Raw genomic sequence first — 20,039 nt, 5'->3', positions numbered from 1 at the left:
GTTTATCAAGACAGGTATATCATATTAGTTATAAAAATTTTTGACAGGTTATATGGCCCATAACCAGAGCCTCTTGGCAAGGGTTATATTGCAAGCAACTGTTTATATATAGCCATATAACCTGTCATAAATATTTTTAACGAATTTATAATACAGCAAGCATCTTATTTTAGAGAAAAACAAGGGTAAATCTAACTGCGCCCCCCCCCACCTTAAAGTCGGGGCACAAAAAGTGAGATTTCTTTATAAACTGACTGGAGCCATGTATATAAAACTATATAACATCAAGATTACCCAATGAAAAGTGTTGTTACAAACATGCAATGTTATAATGGTCCATCTATGGTAGGACTATAAAGTGGAGCAGCTTTTAGCCTGATTCTATACCACTGGAATAATTCTACCAACATTTACAGTAAGATTGATATTCAGATGGGTAATCATTCACTTATCTGTTGTGAATACAATTTTTCAGTCCAAGAAAATACTGTTGACCCGAATCAGTAAACAATTAACCTATACTTCATTCATGTCTATATTATTGTTCCTTATATAGGGGAAATATTGGATTTCCTTGACTGAGTAAGTATCCATTGACCACAAAAATGTTGACCTATTGTATTCGATATTTTCCTTATAGACCTATGCTTATTCCAAGAATTTTGATGAAAAACACTGTTCCTTTCCCTATAGACTTTGCAACACATAGATTTCTCTTACTCTAAAATTTAGAACGATGGTAGTTTCAGATAACTGAAGAACTAAGCTACTTCCAGTACTGGATCTGAGTGGACTATGTTCAACTCAACAGGAAATACATGTACAGACTGGCCAAACTGACTAGACTGAAAGCCTTATGTCTGCTGAAATACTTGTATTACTGGCATCACGGCCTAAATTGTTCTAATACAGAGGAACTTATTACCTGCTACAGCTGGCTGGTGTTTCCTGAAGCCTGTCCACTGACCTCGTAATAGTCCCCAGTCACCTTGCTGGTTCTTTATGACCACAGCCCTCTGTCCATCAGCCGGGTTCAACGAAAATATCTTCTTGGAATCTGACAACTGAAATTCATACATGTACATGTATATAAGATCAAAATAATGGAAACCTTATCATTGTATATAATAGGACATGAAGAGGAAACTTTGTCAATTAACATGCATATGTTTTAGTTTTTTAATGATCTACTTGCTTGAATATGAAGAAAGTATTGAACCACTCTCAATTCCACTTTATGGGACAAACCAAAACGTGTGTCTTTTAAAGAAGCCTTGCCATGACCAAGATACGCCTCAAAACCATGATGTCTTGGTTGAAAAGCAGACATCATTACAACAGTTGTTAATATACATAGCCCTACTTTCCCTTTTGCTTGCATGTATGGCACAGTATTTTTGTAGATTTTAATTCATAAATGTTCTGCTGTCACATTTTGACAATGTTTGTAGTAACATATGACAGCAAATTACAAATAATGCCATATAATTGTCAAGTACCAGGCTAAACAAGCATGCAAAACAAGCATGACTGATTTCCGGCACTGACATTTAAAATGTGCTTCTTTACAACTTATATGTATTGTATATCTATATTTACTAACGGCAATCGGTATAAAGTCAAGGGGGGGGGGGGGGGGCAGCATTTTATTCATTCTCTCTCCAATTTGACACAGAACTTCAGTGCATATAAATGTCAACGTTGAAATATGAGAATGTTCAATATTCCCAAAAGAGTTACAAATATATGTATATTAGTGTAAAAGCATCAAGTTCAAGTAACACTTGTACATTGCCATTTGATAATTAAAACCATTGAAGCAGAATTATTATGACCATGCTAGCATGCTCTGTTACAAACATTAATGAGGACAATCCCCCAAACTACATGTATATACATGTAAGGAGTGCTTCAAACAATGAAAATCTGCATAACTGTCCTCCCCATTGAAATTTACGATGCCACAAACATCATAAAAACATACATGTATAATGTAAACCACTTTACAAATATATTGAACTAATACACAACTAATGATGATTATGCAGAACTAGATTTCTTAAGACTATTGGGGTAAGGTGATCAGATTGGGGATCTTATTTGAGCTGCCAATACAGCCAAATTGGTTGTTGGTTTGGGAAGAACATGTAATACAAGCCAGGAAAATGAGACCTTTAATAATGACCAGGAATCTAATATCATCTCACTGGAGATGCCATCAAGAAGCACTTACCTGTGATGGTTGTGGAATCTGATCTGAGCCAACAAGATGTGCCACTGCTGCCATTCGACTGTGATAGAACACCTGAATGGCTGACATCAGCAACGGTAAACTGTGAATTACACGACATGTGAATGTGGTTTCTCCAGTATGATTAACAAATCTGAAATTATACAAGAAAACAAAACATTGATATGAGTAGATCAACATGTGTTCAATATAACCCTAACTGTGTAAAATATAACCTTAATTGTGTATAATATAACCCTAACTGTGTACAATATAACCCTAATTATATATAATATAACCCTAATTGTGTACAAGAAAACCCTATTGTGTATAATATAACCCTAATTGTATACAGTATAACCTTAATTGTGTACAAGATAGCCCTAATTGTGTACAAGATAACCCTAATTGTGTATAATATAACACTAATTGTGTACAATATAACCCTTATTGAGTACAACATAACCCTAACTGTATACAATATAACCTTAATTGTGTACAATATAACCCTAACTGTGTACAATATAACCTTAACTGTGTACAATATAACTCTGTGTACAATATAACCCTAATTGTGTACAATATAACCTTAATTGTGTACAATATAATCATGTGTTCAAATCAATGTTAAACTTGGATTGATTTGTGACTTGTATGTTTATGTTTTAAAGGAACTCAAAGTGGGTAAAATAAGTAATTACATTTATTATAAAAAAAGAAAAAGAAACTCAATTTTATTTGATTTAATAACAATGTAAAAAGTCACTATTTTTGCAAAGGACTAATGAAATTATATGTAATTTTGGTGCAATTCTATTAAGATATAAAAACATAAACCAACCAGACTTTTATCTTATTCAAGTACTTTGGAATGAGGTTATTGCAGTTTACCTTTGATCAAAATTGTACAATTTTAATGCCTCGAAAATGCCTACTGTATTTGTTGATAAGATGAGTATTTTGGGGATTTTAATGCTTGTTTTTTGTTGTTGTTTTTTTGTTCAATAAATAAAACATAGTATACACTGCAATCTCATTTTGAATATTGTCATTTGCCAAGTTAAAATATTTCATTAAAATGCACCAATCAGAGTTAGGAAGATTCAGACTAATTATCTTATCTCAAATATAATATCTAACCCAATTCTTCTGGTTAAAAAAAGACATTATATAAAGCAATATACTTGTATATGAAGCATAAATATACAAGATTTTTTTTTGATTTTTTTTTAAAACTCATCCTGGCACAATTCCTGATAATCTTTTTTTTCCTATCATGTAGTGTTTCAATAACAGATTGCCCTCTTCTTATAGCAAACAATTAAATCAAACATTATGGCATTCTTTAGTTATGAGCAGATGGAGAGTCAGAGGGGGGTGGTGGAGGTGGGGGAGGTAGGAATACTGAAATACTACACACCTTCGCTTTGTACAAATTCAACAGCTGCAGTTTAGAAGTGAGCTCTAATTTTCTGCAATAAAGCCAACATTTTTGGCTGAACTTTATTTGTTTTACAATCATCACCTTTAATTTAATCAAGCCACAAATCCCTCTGATGTACTGATGCATCTCCCAAACACCCCACCATACTATCTGATTAATACTATCTAATTTCCCAAATAAAATGTCTAAATTCTAGCAATAAACCATCCAAAATATGAGAGCATTTTTCAAGTTGGGATACAATATTATTGGCATTCTTTCAATGTAAATACATCATTTCCTTCAGTGAGATTTAGAAATATTTCTACTGATAGATATTGGTAGTTTGATGTAATTTTCTGGTCTGGTATACAGTGAACTTATTGAACCAGTTTCTTAGTGTTCATATTAAACAAGAACAGCTAAACATTTTGGAACATGTGGTCAATAAACTACAGAAGTACTGATTTACCTTATATTTATTATATATTTCAAAGCAAGTGCATTATTTGAATTTCTTTCTGAGAGTCTGTCCTTTACCAGTTCTAGCCTTATACAATCAATTCCTTAATGGGGACTTTAAAACACAATTTCTTGAGCAAAGTCACATTCAAGTTTTTATAGTAAAGCAATCCACATCAGTGCGGATAAACTTAAGCCATTATAGCTAGGAACAAACTGATAAGAAACTAGTTTTTTAATCAATTCAAGAGGATCCAATTTACCATTACCAAGCTAAATATCTAAAATAGACTTGTCAATTTCTAATTTACCATTACCAAGATTAATATGTTAATTTTTCAATCTGTACTGTATAGAAACCATTTAGTGTCTTTAGGAAAAATTTCAAAATCATACATGTGAACTTTCACACTTTGCAGCCATATTTTCAAAGATTTTTCTGAAAATAATGGATATTTTCACAAATTAAAGAAATCTCCTTATTTTTGATGTCAGAACTCCCTTCTTTGTTTATTGCAAATTCTAAAATCTCCCTCTTTTTAAAGAAAAATCTCCCACTTGATCATCAAAAAAGGTTACATGTATGCCAAATAAGTACTGTCAGACTGGACAATAAACAGTGCAGACCATAATCAGACAGCAAGGATATGGTAGCTGATCTTGGTCTGCACAAATCACCAGTGACCAGTGCAGACCAAGATCAGACTCACAGGGTATATTCAGTAGATTGCAGACTTCCAGTTAATAACAATGTACATTCAAAGATGGCCCTAATAAAATCTATGTTAATAATTACCCCCTATCAAATCAACATTCTGAAATATCAATATATACAATGTAAAAAACATAAATAACAACACTAAACAAATTAATGAATCTAATGAAATGTTATAGAAAAAAATGCTTATTAAATGAACCTAAAGAACTATAAACAAAGATTGTAACAGCATGTTATTCATGATGGTTAAAGAAAACAAAGGTGTATGTTAGGTATAGTATGTCTGCTGCTGATAACCAATGATTAATGTTGCCTATTTCATGAGGTAATCAGGTACACCTGATTGTCTACAGGACCCATTTATCATGACATGGCTCATTTAGTCTGGAAATTGCTACCTTAAAATGTCTGCAGTAACCCCCATTATGAAGATACAAAAGTACAAGGAATAAACTTACAAGAAAAAACATCCTAGTATACTACAATATGAACCCGAGCCAAATTGTTGCCGGTATTGTTTTTGTAACAATTTATCTTTATTGTACTTGTTAAAGGCCAGTTAAGCCTAAAAAAATGGAAATAGATCTATTTTCATTTTTAAAGGCTTTATAGTTTTGATGTACTGTTACCAAAATGTTACTTGATGGCCAAATAGCTGAACCATCTTTTGTTTCCTTTGTGTTTTGGCAATAACCTACAGTTAAAATGATTTGGTGTTTTGTATGGAAGTCAAAATACCACTTTGTATTCATTTTGGCTATCTTTATCACAAAGTATTTCACATTCACACTTCAGGTGATAAGCATCTAAAAAGATCCATATCATTTATAGTGACATTCTAATATAAAACACATGTTTGTCCTATTATCTACATAAAGAGAAAACTATTACATATTTCTAACATACTTCTTTTTGAGGACTAAAGTGCCTATAAGATTTTGAAGTGTTAAAGAGATTTCTTCAACAAAAAAAAGAAAAAAAATATGCACCCAACAGTGGAATTTAGCCTGCAAATTGAAGACTGACCAGGCCCTCTATACTGAAGGCATTACTGGGCATAGACAACTTATACATTTAACTGTTGGCACTCAACAAACTTTTAAAGGTCTCAAAAATGTTATACATATAAAAATCCAATATACATCAATTATTCATATAAAGGATTGTTTTAATGAGATAATTATACTCTAATTATCATATCATATTTTATCATATTCCCTAAATGTTATGTTTTTATCAATAATGTATAAGAAAATAAAAAATGTTTTTCACTGTCATAACTATAGAATGCTGAATTCACTTTCCTTTGAAGTGAAAATATTTTTCATATCTCACTCTCCATTATATCAAAATACTTAATAACTCACAGAGGTAAACTTCACATTTAAGAAAAAACAACAAACAACAACAACCCCCACCCCGAAAAACATTTCCTATTTATATGCAAATGTATCAAGGTGAATTTACAACACCAACTAAATAATGGAAACGTTTTAATGCCCTAACATGAGTGGATCCCCATTATCCATATGTTGGTAACAAAACGAAGGGCAATAACTCTTCTCTGAAATACGGCCTTTTCTGTTTGAAAAAAAAAAAACACCCAAAAACAACAGAACATTTATTGCACTTTAAATTGCAGATATATTATATGGTGCAATTAGAATATCATAAATCTAGAGCTTGTAAAACTAAAGGTATTCTGACAGTATGCAATGAAATTGAAAATTAAACCTTGTCTTAAAACAAGTACATTTTCAATGATCAAAGACTTCCTTCTGCCTGCACATGAAGGTTACTTTTACAACATGTAATGTAATTACCTCTGTTAAGTGAGAGGAATTACCACTTAATATATCAAATTAACATTTCCTAATTAGACTGGAATGTGTAAACCTACCAGTATGCTGCTATTGAAATGACATGGCAATACAAGTGACAGGAAATTGTCACAAAGACAAGTTTTCTGCATATATTATAAAATGTGAAAAAAATCCCAAACAAAGGGCCATAACTCTTACAAAAATACTTATATCAAAAAATCCTGACAGTAAGCACCTAGGTACTTATTGACAATCATTCTGTGAAAGTTTGATGATGCTGTGGGCTAGGACAAAACAGCCTGTAAGCCTGCCAACCACTATTACTCAGAAAAAAAGAGAAAACAATAATAGATCATTCAGAATATTGAAGAAGCACATAAGTATCTCAGAATCTGCACAAGATGTATTGACTAATTTAGGCTGTTCTAGAGGGTACAAAAGTTTTGCACAATACATTCAAATACTAAAACTCAATAGGTTACACAGTCTGTGACTGAATACAGAATTGTTTAGGCTGGTTCACAGTGTTTCCGAGTGCTAAAACAGTTATATTGCACACATGCGTGTGATTGGAGGACAATAAAGTATCCCACTAGTGGCAGTTTTATGTGCAGTAAGATTCAGGTCATCAGATTTTATCTTGTTTAAAACAAAATAAATTGGCAGTATTTGCATCTCAATAATAGAAATGTATTCCCAGTTTGCCAAATTTCTGACTGTCAGAGTGAAATTAAAGGCATGCATAAAAAGCAAAAATTATTGTTTCATTATTCTGCACTTTCAGTGGCACGTACCTAACAGAATTTAGAATATGCACAAGTTAAACCAAGAAACTGGGAACATAACAAAAGCTGTATTTTCTTGCTGCAATTACCGCAATACTCAAGCTTGAACTTCGTTGATATCTGCAACGAGAATTTCCTGTTGTGCAAAACTTTTTAGAGTACTGATAAGAAGAATATGATATTAGTTTTTCAAGCAAATATCAAAATTGCAGTGGAATTGCCAGAATTAAAAAAAAATCAAACCAGGTCTAAAAGCTTTTCACAATTAAGTAACTATTTTGTATTCTGGAAAACAGAGTTGACTGGATGATCTGAAATTTTGCACACAAGTTATTGGTTGAGACCTTTGTCATACATAAATTGTAAGAAATATTACTAGTGCATGTCAAACATCAAAGCAGTCTATGGCATTTTGCTATCAACAGCTTTAACTGACCAGGCGGTGCCAGTTCTATACCGTGCTGAGCTCCTTCTATACCAGACAGCTCTAGTGCCAGCTTTATATTGATGGCAAAAGAAAGTCATTATAACTGCTAGTTAGGAAGTTATTATAACAGTCTCTAACTGTTACAGATATTAAAACACTTCTTGTGAAGTTTTATAATACACACTCAATGTTTGTTGTTTCAAAACCAGCCTCTCACAACAGGAAATCTGCATTTACTATGATGTGTTCAAAAACAGATGTGATCTCACTCATCATGGCTGCAATGTAAATTATTCCTGCACAAAAAATCTGCAAATTACTGCTAGATGTTAATTGACGAACCTCGCCAGAAAATACATGGCACAAACAGAGAGGTACAGATGCAAAAGATTTGAGGGAACAATAAAATATATATACATTTTGTATACAGAAAATTCCTGTCAACGGTTGCATAAATTCCATTCCACTCTCAGTAAATGATGACATGAGGTTTGTAAACATTCTCATTATGTTTTAAGAGATAATAATAATAATAATAATACAAGCTAAACTTATAATAATATACCTTCTCTAGTAATTGATTATTAGGAATACATACATGACTTATATTTGGAAGCTTAGCATCAGATATGCCACACAATTCAATTGCTTATCATTTCTTGACTCCATTCAAATAACATGACAATTCCTCTGTTTTAATTGAACAATTAAGCAATAAAAGCTATGCCAGTTTGACTCACAGTCTTTCGAGGGGTTTCAAGTTTGATCCCCAATTGCTCCAATTAAAATTACTAACAAGCCTTTCAAATGTAACCAAGGGGACAGGTAATGGTTCTGTACCCCTTGCGCATAGATGAACCAGCTGACTCTCTTGGAATGGAGTAATCTCTGTATCAACTGGCTCCATAAAAATGTAATTACTAACAGCTATTAACATTCAAACCCATTATCCTAAAACTGTATATTCTTTTGCATTGCTTAGGTCATATGCTTAAATAGTGAATTTTCTTTTAATCAAAGGTATTTCCAATAACTGTGTACCAGATACCAAGGTGTGCATGCAGACATCCTCAAGGTATCATCTTTAAAACAGATTTTCTAGAAATGCCAAAGTTCAAGAATCAGTGTTGCTAAAAGTACATTCATCATTTGATATAGGCTACAATACCTTAAAGCTTTCTAGACTAGAAAAGATTGTCTGTTTTTTCAGACCAGACTTTTTTTCATAACAACTGTTACGAACTGAAAGCCTGGACGTATAACCAATTACCTAGAAAACATTGATATATAAGAAACGTTACTTGAAGCCAGACATCATTTTTAAAATTTACGTATCTTAAGAATTTGGAAACATTACCAGGAAAAAATAAACATGAGCAAAATTATAGGAGAAGCTGAATTTCCTTTGGGAGTCTGGAAAATGACTATTATAGAAAATTTACTGGCATAAATATTGGTATAAGTCTCGAAATAATTGCCATAGTAATGGTTCAAAGAATAATGACTGCCATTTTTCTATGTTATTTATAGGAGGATTTTGATATGTTTGAATGTTTGGTATTTCCATTTCTCTAGCTCGAATCTGATCTAAGAATAAAAAGTGCCGTCTGATGATAAATGGGCATATAAATTGCTCATTGTTCTTGGTGCTTATATTTCCTGAGAAAATAACATTCACATTATCATTTGACTTAGATTTGAATGGTTATATAGATTAGAGAAAATAACAATGTAAAAGACTTATATTAAAACTTTCACCACTTCATCATTTAATGAATAATCTGCCTTGAATTTGGAATAGTTAATTGATGATTTAGAGTTTCGATATAAAAAAAAGCTAAAATTTTGTTCAATAGTTGACATGCCTGGTCAGACTGCACATATATGAAGGTCAACATGAATCTGTACAGATGGTATATTTATTATACCGTCATAAGCAGTCAACATTTACTTTGAGAAGCTAACAGATGTACTGGAATGTACTGGAATAAAGCAGTTTATTGTACTAAAGTAAGGCAGTTCATTAGACTAGTTAACTTTAAACCAGTCTAATCACAATACCTAATAAATTGCCTAAATAAAGTATAATTCATTAATTTACTTAAATTTTTATTATGTAGAATATTACCATAATATTATAGTCTAGTTTCCTTAAATATATAAAGAATTCTTCTACCCAAAGGTGCTAAATGAAGCACACAATAATATGGAAGATTGGGTAACTAAATGTGTAGCCTTTGTAAACAAAGACTTTATGTCCTTACTTACTACTTACTACATGAAAACATTTCTGGCATCCTAAAGTTTCAGAAAAATTTCAAGTAAAATTTCCCTAGACTTTTCAACCTTAACATGAATGTACTACTTTGAACCAATGCATATTACGAAGCATTCATCATAGTTCAGACCATGGAAAGTTCAAACGATCAGCACAAGTGGCGTTTTTTTATTGAATTATTGCAGAAAATTTCTCTTCAGCCTATGTGACCTCAGAGCACAAATTACATTCACATGCAACAAGAAGATCAATTTTTGATTGTTGCACTAAAGTTTAGTTAGAACCACGCTTGATATTGTCAAAAGCTAGAGCTATATATGGAATATAAATTCCTCTGAGCATACACTTGGCCAGTGACCTCTGGTGCATTGCCTGCAGATTTTCCATGCCTCAGGAGACACTTCAATATGCAGTGAGTGACTCATTTATATTTTAAATGGAAAGATTAAAAAAAAAAATTCTTAAAATTTGAACATTTGGAGTTAGAACATATTGATGGGTATATGGCTAAAAGGAAGAAAATGTCTGAAACAATAAGGTGATAAATTTGACAGTGATAAATGAATCCCTCCAGTTAGATAATGGTGTGTGAAGAAGAAACCTATTTGAATGGAAAGTGTTCTTGCAGTTTTTGCAGAAGAGATAAGAATTTGTGAAGAAGACAAATGAGTAACATGGAAAATTGGTTGTCTTTCTAGATATTTATTTTTTTCCTCTTTTTAAAAGATAAACAGATACATAACAAATTCTTTTAGTACCAGTACAATTTACGTTTATGAATATATACAGTACAGTATATTGCATAACTGTATGGGTGGTTTATTGCATTGCCAGAAGGTTAAAAAAGATTAATATTAAACAAATAAGCTCTTTTAAGGCAGAGTTGTGAAGATTTGATATAAGAATCACAATCATAGTATTGTCTTAGCTATAATGCTTAATTTAATATGTGTCAATTTGATATAATATAAAATATATATACTGGTGGCATGGCCAAGTCATTAATGCATCTAATGATCACAATGCATGGGTTCAAATCCTGTCAGGGCAAAGCAAGTTGTTGTTTCCTTGATCAAGAAACTTTACACTCATTGCACAGTACTGGTTGGTTCCGGGAAGAGATTCAATACATTTTTTTGTATTATGTATAAAATATACTATGTTTGATAAAAAAAAGCCAAAACATATATATAAGTCTGATAAGTAGGTCTTGCAAGAACCAATTTCCAGACAAAACTATCTCCATGTAGAATATCTAAACAACTGGAGATAACAGAGGAATGGGTGGATGGTTTCTATAATAGACAGAGAATGAAAGTAACACATGCATTTCCTGCATTTGCTGAAATACTATCTGATAAATCATCTGATGAATAGAAAACTTCACAATACATTGTATGTGCACTCACTGTGATAAGTGGAGACTTCATCATGCAATGGGAGAGATACATTATCTCAATTGTCTGAGAATTCCTGGAGAAACTGTCTGAGATACACTAAAGTATGCTGCGTGTCTCCAACAATATCCCCCAGTATACAGACATTGTCCTATTGAATGTTGCACTTAACCTATTTATTCTTGTGCAAGAAAAAGCTTGTTGGGTTTTGGTCTTTTCTGAACAATATAATATCACCACATTGCTATTAAAAAGAATCAGGGGCATCGTCAGTACTTTTAGTTTATACAAATTTATTTTTAGTTCGATTGTGTTGGAAGCTATAAGCTTACTGAAACACTCTGGAATCAGTTCCTGGAACCAACCAGTACTTATCAATGAATGTAAAGTTTCTTGCTCAAGGAAACAACGGCTTGTGTCTGACATGGTTTGAACCCACGTGGTCAGCAATCCTTAGATCACTAGCCTGACGTGTTAACCACTCAGCCACGCTGCCACTGTACTTTTGAGAAGTACATGATTTTGGTCTGATCTAATATATAATATTATATACTATTCAAGATGAAAAAAAAGTGGTTTCTGAAACATTTCTTCGAGAGACAGACTCCATCCATCAACAGGTTTTTTGTTTCTATGTAATCTCACCTATGCCAAAGGGTAAGGTATTTAGTGCCAAAAAAGTCAGCCATTTAACTTGAATCAAGCTCGTTTTTTCTGACAAAAAAGATCTGTTTTCTGCAGGTAATTACAGGCTAAGATGGTTTGTATCTATCATCAAAACACAGCTAGAATGGGACATAGGTTGCCCTTAGGAATTTGAGAAGAAATTAATCTCCTGTTTAAGTTATTTGTGCCAAATTAAATATACTTCAGATAGGACATTTTTATATCTTTGCATGAATTTTATGTCTGGCAAAAATAAAGTCTGGCATTTTTTCTCCTCTCTTCAGTCTTGAAACTGTTTATGCTTCACAAGCGAAATCAGAATTCTGCAATAAATCATTCAGGAATAAAATAAATTCATGTCCATGAAGCTACTCAAAATTTATTTCATTAAAAAGTTCTTTTTTGTTCTAGAAGCAGTAAACTTCAGACTACAAGGTCAAAGAAAGAACAACAATAACTGCATAGAAAAAAAAATCTGCATATAATTACACCACCAAGAGAACTAAGTAAGGCCCTTTCTTGACATATGGTCTTCAGGAACAGGTTAAAATACATGAATTATATGAATGAAATTCAAGAACAGTTGCTTTCTTTTAAAAAAATAGTTAAACTCCTTTTCAAATTTTGTCTAAAGTTTAGAGTTCTTCAGAGCAATAAAAACTAATTCCAATGAGTGAAAATTTGTATTTCAATTTTTTTTTCCAAATTTGTTCCAATAGAAAATATTGTAATGCATGGCATTCTTTTTTTTGTTCAATACCATATTAACCCTTAAAATTCTAAACATTTTATATGAACTTGTCCATCTTTCAACCTGGACAAGACCATTCATCGCATTTAAGAAAACTTCAGAATATGAACTGGCTGATCTGTGTTTTGCACTGGTTGCATGGATAGATTTGGTTGCCGCCAGCATGCAAAGGGTTAAAGTTAAGTGAGCAATACAGACACGAAGACATGCAAGTAGGGAAATTACTACCATAAATCTTTTTATATTTGCTTCTTCAGAAAAGAAAAACTGGAATACAAGAGAGAAAAAAATGTCTAGCACTTTCTGCTGATATTCTGACAGGGCTTCTAACACAGTAAAGTGTGAAGTACAGGGAAAAACTTCACAAAGAAACTTGATTGTTTGAGATTTAGGTGTCTAGACTTGCCTATGTTATATCTAGATCTTGATTAATTAAACCAGTGAGATCCTGGAAATTCAGCTGTCAACTTCCCTTTACTCTTCGGAAACAAGAACATGAAAAACAAATGTTAGTTTAAATCATGTCTCAGAAAACAACAGACTACTGATTCCTAACTCCTCCCCTTCAGGCCAAGCAGTGAAAATGATAGTTATAATTATGCCACCAATAAGATGCCAGACCAACCTGTACATCTGTGCTGGTTTATATTGGTCTGAACTAGTTGCATGGGTAAAATCTGTTGCCACCAGCAAACAAAGGACTAACTAGAACTCCGCGAGTCGGATGTGTCGCCTTGTGAACAATATAGTTTAGAAGAAATGGCCAGGACAAAAATGAAATATGAAAATTAACAAAGGGCAATAACTCAAAAAATAAGAAGTGCAAAGCAGCAGTTTCTGTGCACTGCACTTCTTATCAATATTACTTAGATCTCTCATCCTATGAAGTTTCTATAGTCCATAGTTTTTATAATTTTTGAGAAATGGCCTGGACAAAAATAAAGTACGAAAATTAATAAAGGGTAATAACTCAAAAATAAGAAGTGCAGTGTACCTGAGTCCTTGTACACTGCACTTATTCTTACTGAGATCTATCATCCTTGGAAGTTTTAAGACCATAGCATTTATACTTTAGGAGAAATGGCCTGGACAAAAATAAAGTAAGGGCAATAACTCAAAAAATAAGAAATGCAGAGTACCGGTTCTTGTGCACTGCACTTCAGGTCATTATAAAAAGCATGCATACCAATTTGAAGTCAATCCGACTTATAATGCTTAACTTATGCTCCTGACAAGCTTAAGGGGACGCAGACGCCGACAACAACGCCGACAAAAGTAACCCCTAAATGAAAAAGGCGACACAATAAGAGATTGTTTCCAATCAAACTGAGATGACCACAGTGCTTTGCAATGGCGAAAATAATAATCATCATTTTATAGCACAAATTTACCAAGCCCTTACATAATAATTCATTTCAGCAAAACAAGTTTTATAAGATAACATAATTTGGCATATATTTCTTGTTCACAATCATTCCAGGTAGAGCTAGGTTTCTGATAAGAACCTACAAGATTCAGAGCTCTTTATCTTCAGAATAATTGTTTTCCAAAAGACATTGTTGAAGAATAAAATGCAAGAATAATCATGTATAAAACTATAAAAGCCATAAAATAAATTCCACGCTTATCACAGTTTGAGGATGTACTTCAAAAAACTGAGTGAGTCAGATGGTTAACAAATTAGTAGAGATTTAGAATAGATTATAAAGCCATATCAGCTTTGGTTATCAGGAGGGAGTCATACTTCATTTTATTGATCCAACTTTTTTAATGGATTCCAGAAACTGCACATGATCACTCTCTATAGGGACTTAACTACAAGCATATCATCACTTAATAGAAAATCAAAATCCAAACTTAAGCTTATTCATTTATCATTTTGGAATTTATAAATGTCATATTGACACTATTATAAAGCTCGATGCTGAGTCTGTGGATGAAGACCCCATTGGTTTGGCTTCAAGCACTATTTCAGGTACACACAGGTACTGAAAAATTACCATCAACCTTGTGTATGCTAGCTAGATAATAGTCCTATAAATATGCTGTTGTTACAAGATATTTACCTCCTGGTTAAAAGCACTTTCTGAAATATCATTATATTATATGACAATAAAACTATCACAAGCAAATTATAGCTTACGTGGAAACTTTTCTTCCAGCAAGATTACAACTTCCTCACATAAAAGGTGAGAAATCAAACTACAAGTGGAGAGACACCGAATGTTACAGGTCAACAATGCTAGCCTCTTTGTCACACAGGCAATTACATGAATATTATCATTTAAGTTAAATACCTATGTGTCAGCCTCTAAAAAATTTAAAACTTGCTATGATATTATTCCAAAACTGAGTTTATAAAATCTCATCTAAAAGACTGTTAGTAATTTTAGTTGGTGTAACCAGGCATCAAACTCCCATCTTCACCAGGGATTTGCAGAAATGTGACCACTGGACCACTGTGAAGCTTTCAACATACAGACCCTAATCAAAAATAGATTTCAGAACAGATTATCTCTAGAATATATTCCCAAAACATTGGAGTCCAAATGGTATCTGATCTTGTCATGGTTTTCTTCATTTACATTTAATTTTCATCAGAGAGCAGCAGACTTGTTCTAGTCAATTATGGAGTCAGCTTGTTTCTGAATGATACAGTTTTATTGATATGTGCATAAAGAATACGGCACTACAGAGACCAGCAGTCTATCAAACAAAGCTTCTTTCCATAAACGAGCAGATAATGTAATTTTTGTGTACGACATTGTCTAGTTTGAAACAATATTCAAAAGACATTTAAGGCTATTCATACTGAAGAATTTCTAGGAACATCTCCTGTAGGACACAATTATAAATATATACAAAAGTTTAGAGACAGCCAAGAGAAAACAGAAGAATGGAAATTACTTTAACAGACCTAAGAAACTGGATCGTCCCTGATAAGTTTTTGCTATCAAGGGGGACATAAACATGAAAAAGCACTTTCAAAATATAAAATAATGATAAATGGTTTATGTATTTTACAAGTAGAAAAAGAAATTTTATTCATATGAAATTAATAAATCCTATAAACCATCAAAATGAATTATATTTTTTTCCTTCCCTACATTTTCCGCATTTAAAACACAATTAAAACTAGAAATGTGTCCATAGGACATGGGTGCCCCCACCGCGCCACTGTTCTGTCAATCTTTTTACTAAGTCAAGGGAAATAACTCTACAAATACTGGATAAATCCACAAGCGAAACCTCAGGTGCAAATCTAAATATGCTGAGCAACCTGCCCATAAGGTTTAATGACTCTATGTCAAATCCGTTTTGAGTAACTTGTGACACAAGTTGAAAATTGCAAACATTTTCTAAGTCAAGGGCAATAACTCTAAAAATACTAAATGAATCCAGACGAAAATACCTGGTGCACAACGTTACATGCTGATCAATATTCCTGTGAAGTTTCATGACTCTAGGTCAAATACTTTTTGAGTTACATGCGACACAAGTTTAAAATTGCAAAATTTTACTAATTCAAGGGCAATAACTCTTAAAATACTAAAAATATCCAGACGAAAATACCACAGTGCACAACTACACTTGCTGATCAACATTCCTGTACAGTTTCATGACTCTAGGTCAAATACTTTTTGAGTTACGTGCGACACAAGTTGAAAATTGCAAAATTTTACTAAGTCAAGGGCAATAACTCTGAAAATACTAAATATATCAAGACGAAAATACCCAGGTGCACAACTGCAAATGCTGATCAACATGCCTGTAAAGTTTCATGATTGTAGGTCAAATAATTTTTAAGTTACATACGACACAAGTTGAAAATTGCAAAATTTTACTAAGTCAAGGGCAATACCTCTGAAAATACTAAAAATATCCAGACGAAAATACCCAGGTGCACAACTTCACATGCTGATCAACATTCTTGTAAAGTTTCATGACCATAGGTCAAATACTTTTAGAGTGTCATGCGAAACAAAAGTGAACGAACGGACGGACAGAAGGACGGATGGACAAGGGTAAATCTAAATGCCCGCCACTAAAGTGGGGGCACAAAAATTAATTCCCTTATTTTAATTTTAAACCAATTCCATGTAGGCAGTGCTATGTTCCCTTATAAGTATATAACCATGGTTTTATTCTGAAAGATATTTAAAATATAAACACATTTGCTCACTGCAATATAAAAAAAATCTTCATTTTTTAGAAATTCCTGTACAATTTACAAATTGCTGTTTAAGAGGTTGTAGAGATAACATAATATATTTGAGGGCATGATGAACTGAAGAAAGGTCACTGAGTATGCCTGATTCTAGTAGTTCCTGATTCAAAAGTTGCACTGTATTGTAGCAGCAGATTTGCCATGAATTACCGAATTAGATAAATGAGATAAGCTTTTCATCATGCCATTTATCTATGTTAGCTTGCAGCTTATCAGTAGCATTCTTAGTGTCAGAATCATGTTCTGCTGTTTGTCCACCTGTCAATATACTAACCAAGCCCAACAAGCACCTGAGGCAAACTGGTGCTGCTTGATACATTTTTAGACTCATTGGATTAAGATATCAAATTTTGATTTTTCTACCTTTAGTTTGAAATAAACAGGATTTTTCTACCTTTAGTTTGAAATTAACTGAGTATAGAATGATAAGAATCCAATTTATTACCATATGGATCTAAATATCTGGTTTTAAGTAAAAGAACTACAGCAATTCTGTATATTAGATTATCGCTCCTGATTTTGGAGATAATATCCAAAACTCTGTTTAACAAAGAATGCCTGGAGTAAAGAAGTAGACCCTTAAATACATTAAAGCACATTAAGTGTTCTCTCTCACAGAAATTCAAATAACTTACAACAGAAGAAACATGTCTTTAATGACAAGACATCCCTTCTCAAAACAAAGAAAACCACAAACTGTCATGAGAAATATTGCCAACCATCAAAACTCATCTGTAAGAGTCTAAGCATAGCAGAATTTGTCAAGTTGATTTAAACTCAATCTGTGCCTCACATCTGGAACATATTATTTCTGTAAATGTGGGAAATATTTCTTAACCTCAAGGCCACAGCCAAATGGAAAAGAAAAATGTTGCAATATGTAGGTAGGAGCACAATATTTAAATATCTTCATTTTTTTTGTGTGTTTCGTTTTTTGAAACTCACTCTAATTTAGAATGGCATGCACTAAGGGTAGAATCATGAAGAATCACACTGCTGGGAAAACATTAAGAAAATTTGTTTTATGATGTTAAATTAAATGAGTTATGCAAAGCTCTTGGATTGTACCTAAATACCAAAATATGTTTCAATGATGACATGGAAGTTGTTTTTCTTGGCTCTGAGGATTTTTATCTCTAACACTTTAAATCTGACAAAGAGTTACAAAATTATAGAAGTTCTTTTGACCCACAAATTTATATTTATCTTGATTAATGTTATTTTCTTTTCTTTCTTTTCTTTCTTATTTTGTTGGACCAACACAGTAAAGGTCATTTGGTGACTTTCCAGCTCTACTGGTGAAGGCAGACCTTGGGTGCCTCTCCCTGAATTATTTCAGACACAAACTCAGGCACCTGACAGTGAGTAGAACCACAAACATTTTGTAAGCTAGCTGGATATTTGCTTTACATGAAAGAATCCTGCGTACCTCAAAGCGATGAAGAGTAAGAGGTTTGAAGTGATCAACCTTATACCCACTCCACCACAAACTTAAAGTTAAAACTTAGCTAAATGTACCACTATACAGTGGAGCCTTGCTAATCCGAACCCTTCTAATCCGGAATCCTTTCTTATCCGAACGAAGTGTCCGGTCCCGATTTTATTTGTTCTATTTTCAATAGTAAAAAACCTTTCCGATCCGGAACCTGTCTACTCCGAATTCCGGATGATTTTTTCAATTTTTGTTCTTATTTTACTCTAAAATTTACCTCTCGGATCCGAACAGATTTTGCCAAATGTCACACCCTCTTTAAAAATAACAAATAGTCGCACATCTTGCAGGTGTAAACATACACCAAACTGATGTGTTATTTCACTTGATTATGGGTGAAACGTTTGATCTGGGAAGGTGTGAAAATTACACTTAGCTTGCCTTCATATCTTTTGCTTAATTGATTGTTTTTCGTCACCTTCAATAAATATTTTGATATAATGCAATAAAAATATCTTTTAATCCTTTGTAATGAATTCAATGATACGTGATTAAGCAATAAAAATTAATAGAGACTGTCAGTGAATTCGGATAATCGCTGAATCGGATAAGAGTAAACAACAATTGACAAATGCTGGTACGAATATTTAATCATGTCTCCGCCTCCTGTTTTACATCGTAGGTTAACTTACCCTTGAGGACATAATATTTTTTTGCTTATTTATTTATTTTCATTTCTTTATTTTTGTATTCTCATGTATTAGAATGAACGATAAGAGACTGCAAAAATAAAATATCTAAATGCAATTTCAAATGCATTCCCGTTTTCTTTCCCTAAACTATTTTGCAAATACATGTAACATGAAAAAACATGTAAAAGAACCTTCTAATTCGGAAACCTTTCTAATCCGGAAACCTTTCTAATCCGAACTTTTCTTCTGGTCCAGACGAGTTCGGATTAGACAGGTTCCACTGTACATGCTATTGCCATCTGTGGACAAAAAGAATGATTTTTTTTTAATTTAAATTTTAATTAATTTTAATTCTTAGCAAAAAATATGAATTTTGAATTTTTCCAGATCCCCCCCCCCCCTATAATGAAAATATCTAAAAAGCATTTTAAAATGATTTCAAATGAACCTGTCTCCTTCTAAATAAATTATCTGTTAAAATTCATGAAAGCTGAATTTCAGCATTTCAATACACATGGAGATTAAAGATATAAAGTGGATGTGCCTGCCACTCTTTATCAATTTTGACCTTGAACTAATAATTTCATAATTTATTCATTATCATTATCCTCACAAAGGAACTTCTGACAAATTTCCTTCCATTAATCCGAGAGACTTACTGAACATCACACACCAAGAGTGTGCAGTTTATATTCAAAGCTGCACATTTAAGCTCTCAAAAATAAAC

At 32.7% G+C, this 20,039-nt stretch overlaps 1 protein-coding gene across 6 annotated transcripts in view; it reads right to left on the bottom strand.

The window, feature by feature from the left end:
* LOC132741742 (uncharacterized) overlaps positions 1–20,039 on the bottom strand; it is a 48,094-nt gene that overhangs the window by 11,922 nt on the left and 16,133 nt on the right. For all 6 annotated transcript variants that reach the window (XM_060729995.1, XM_060730000.1, XM_060729996.1 and 3 more), the window contains exons 5-6: positions 2,234–2,384; positions 926–1,064 (exon numbers count right to left, since the gene is read on the bottom strand). In XM_060729995.1, coding sequence (XP_060585978.1) covers positions 926–1,064; positions 2,234–2,384 — 290 coding nt within the window. The remainder of the gene's footprint in view (positions 1–925; positions 1,065–2,233; positions 2,385–20,039) is intronic.

This window comes from Ruditapes philippinarum, unplaced genomic scaffold, assembly GCF_026571515.1.
Source record: "Ruditapes philippinarum isolate M1 unplaced genomic scaffold, ASM2657151v2 ctg6569_1_1_1_1, whole genome shotgun sequence".
Lineage (NCBI taxonomy): Eukaryota > Metazoa > Mollusca > Bivalvia > Venerida > Veneridae > Ruditapes > Ruditapes philippinarum.
The sequence above is the reverse complement of the archived record's forward strand: the minus strand, read 5'-3'. Positions and strand labels throughout refer to the sequence as shown.